This window comes from Apodemus sylvaticus, chromosome 5 (genome assembly GCF_947179515.1).
Source record: "Apodemus sylvaticus chromosome 5, mApoSyl1.1, whole genome shotgun sequence".
Taxonomy (NCBI): domain Eukaryota; kingdom Metazoa; phylum Chordata; class Mammalia; order Rodentia; family Muridae; genus Apodemus; species Apodemus sylvaticus.
Genome location: NC_067476.1, coordinates 150,287,277 through 150,290,315, shown reverse-complemented (window position 1 = coordinate 150,290,315; position 3,039 = coordinate 150,287,277). Strand labels below are relative to the sequence as shown.

Sequence of the window (3,039 nt, the reverse complement as noted above, 5' to 3'; positions counted from 1 at the left end):
CACACACCCCTATGAGTCTTTTGAAGGTTTTGTATGATGTGTTTGATAATAATGCTTATCTCCTTTCCCAGCTCCTCTCCACATTTCCTTTCTTATTTTAATTTTTTTTTAAAATGTAACCTAAGTTGGCCTGGTACTCATTACATAGTCCAGGTTAGCCTCAGATTCCTGAATGCTGGGATTACACAAGTAAGCCACCATGGTTGGCTAGGGTTTACTTTTCAGCTTGGAGACAACACAGGTCACTGGAATTTAAGATCCACACATCTGTACATGGAAGTAATGTATTGATTCCTCACTCATTTCCTGCTAGCCTCTTTCTAGAGTTGCCTGTAAAATGTTGATTCCAACCACGTAGTATCTGTAAAGGTGGAGTGAGGCACCAAGAGCTTGCTTACCTCTACGTCAATGCAGCGGACTTCACAGAGGTATTTGGATTTAAAGTTGTTTCTGTTGCCCCCACAGCCAGTGAAGATGAAGGGCTCACATAAGGCCGTTTCTGGGTTGAAGTAGTATCTGTAGAACTTGTACTGGCAGGTGCCTCTCTTGACCGGCTGGTTGCATATTACTGTTGAGAAGAAGCTCAGGTTTAGATCCTCTTACTAAAAGAGTTATCACTCTCCTCTACAGACTCAGACTGCTAATGCTCTCCTCTGCTCCTCTATAAATCTGATTTTATCATTGGGGAGCAAGTTATAATCCCTGGAGCATAAACTTTGTCCTATATGTGCCATAGGACAGTGAACCTGGGCTATAGACTGGGTTTGTTACAGAGGATACTTAGAGAAGGACACTCTCCATCTTCCCCAATATTCCTTATCCACATTAAGCATCCCACTTCCAGAGTCTCTACGTACATTCCTCAGCTCTGCAAACAAGACTCTAACTCGGTGCCTGTACGTCCTCAACCATGGTAACTCAAGCAGGCATCTAACTCGGTGCCTGTAGGTCCTCACCTATCAGAACCCAAGCAGGCATCTAACTCGGTGCTTATAGGTCCTCATCCATGGGAACCCTTCCTTTAGTCCCGTTCCTCCTCATCAGAGCACATTTGTTAAAAAGCCTTCCCACTTTGCACATCTACTCCTGAAGGCTAGGCTTCTGCTGCCAGATCTGTCAGTCTCCTTTCTCTTCACGTCTCTACCGTCCTCCCGCCTCCTGCTTCTCTTTGTTCACACCCCCAGACTCACTTCTTTTCGCTGTCAGCATATACATGGGTTCCAGCAGGAGCCATGGCGGCCATGTAGGAGACAAAGAGAGTTAATGTTGCTTTTCACGATGTCCATAGCCCTTTCCATGATTGGGATTTTCCTTCCTCCACTCTGAGTTTTCCCAAAGTGCCCATTAGAATTCAAATTTAAAAAGTTGCACAGGGCTGTATAGGACGTCCTTGAACCTTCTGAATTCAAGGTAGGTAACATAGTGTTCCTATGATTATGTATTGAATAGAAATGAAACTCATAACACGCACACACACACACACACACACACACACACACAGGAAGGATTTCTTGAATACCCGCAATATCAATCCAATCTTTATGACTCTCAATCTCATTTTGTTACTTAAGTTGGTTCTACTTTTCTTTTTTTCCTCTTTTTTCAACCTATCCTGGGAAATCAATATAATCAGAAGCCCCAACCCATAGAGTTTGATAGAAAGGAGGGTTTGGCATTGGCCGTCCGCCATACCGTCCAGATTACCCAGATTTCCTTCTCCTTCACCATTTTTGTTTACCTCCAAGATGCCCGCTTTCACAGAGTTGTCTTTTGATTCCGGGAGGAAACGCTACCTCACTAGAAAGCATCGGCAGGAGCATGGTAAATGTTAGAAGCCACAGGGCAAGGTGGATCCCTGGACCCTCCATGCTGCTTCTGGCAGCAGACGGGAGAGACCCAGGCTACTCTGACGTGCTCTGTCTTGGAGGCGGAGTTTCAGGCTCTCTGAGACATTGAACCTATACTTGAATTTAATTTCCTCAGGGCCTGGTGGAGCCAGAATCAGTGTAGTGAGCAGGACAGTTAGTGCTTGGGTACCCAGCCATGGAGTTTCAAAGACCATGTTTGACGGAGCCCTGAGGGGGAACCCCACCTCTTTCTCTCTCTTCATCTATGGGTTAAAACTGTGTAGAATGTAAACTGTCAACACATTTCTTCTCCTTGTTTTAAGAACGCGTACAGAAAACAATGGGTTCCATCATAGAATTTTCATACTCGCTTTTGTTGTCCTCCCCGCTCCCTCCCCTCCCCCCACTTCTCTCCACCCCTTTCTGCCTCCATCAACCCTCCTGCCTTCACACCACACCTGTCCCATGACTCTTCTTTCTCTGATGTCACCTTTTCCCTCTCAGGTTTTACAGCCTGTTTCTCCTTATACAAGTACCCACATATCTAGAAGGTAAATCTTTTCTAAGAACAGCTATGTCATATTTGTACTTAGGAGTCTTGAGGCTGAGTGTGGAATACGTTGCCCGAGATAGTAACTTCCACTTTCATCCATTTCCTGCAAAGGGCATGACCTCATTTTTGAACTGGTACATGAAACTCTGCTGTGTACACATATTTCCTTCCCCTCCCTTCCCCTCCCCTCCCTTCCCCTTCCCCTCCCTTCCCTTCCCTCCCCTCCCCTTCCCTTCCCCTCCCTTCCCTTCCCTTCCCCTCCCCTCCCTTCCCCTCCCTTCCCTTCCCTTCCCTCCCCTTCCCTTCCCCTCCCTTCCCTTCCCCTCCCCTCCCCTCCCTGCCCTTCCCTGCCCTTCCCTTCCCCTCCTCTCCCTTCCCCTCCCTCCCCTCCCCTTCCCTTCCCCTCCCTTCCCCTCCCTTCCCCTCCCTTCCCTTCCCTTCCCTTCCCTTCCCCTCCCTTCCCTTCCCCTCCCTTCCCTTCCCCTCCCCTCCCCTCCTCTCCCTTCCCCTCCCTTCCCTTCCCTTCCCTTCCCCTCCCCTCCTCTCCCTTCCCCTCCCTTCCCTTCCCTTCCCTTCCCCTCCCTTCCCCTCCCTCCCCTTCCCTTCCCGTCCCTTCCCTTCCCCTCCCTTCCCCTCCCT

The 3,039-nt window shown here is 48.6% G+C and overlaps 1 protein-coding gene across 1 annotated transcript; it reads right to left on the bottom strand.

Annotated features, from left to right (window-relative positions):
* Positions 1-320: 320 nt before the first annotated feature.
* LOC127684738 (kunitz-type serine protease inhibitor textilinin-2-like) lies at positions 321-1,868 on the bottom strand. The gene is made up of 2 exons (XM_052181609.1): positions 1,739-1,868; positions 321-568 (listed from the first exon to the last, which is right to left on the bottom strand). The coding sequence occupies exons 1-2, from the start codon at positions 1,866-1,868 to the stop codon at positions 321-323; spliced, it is 378 nt and encodes a 125-aa protein (XP_052037569.1).
* Between the last annotated feature and the right edge of the window lie 1,171 nt (positions 1,869-3,039).

Excerpts from the sequence above, each read along its gene's own strand:
- LOC127684738 (XM_052181609.1), bottom strand. The coding sequence starts at position 1,868 with ATGGAGGGTCCAGGGATCCACCTTGCCCTGTGGCTTCTAACATTTACC. Across the intron at positions 569-1,738 it reads TGAAAGCGGGCATCTTGGAG|TAATATGCAACCAGCCGGTC; the intron begins GTAAACAAAAAT and ends TCTTCTCAACAG.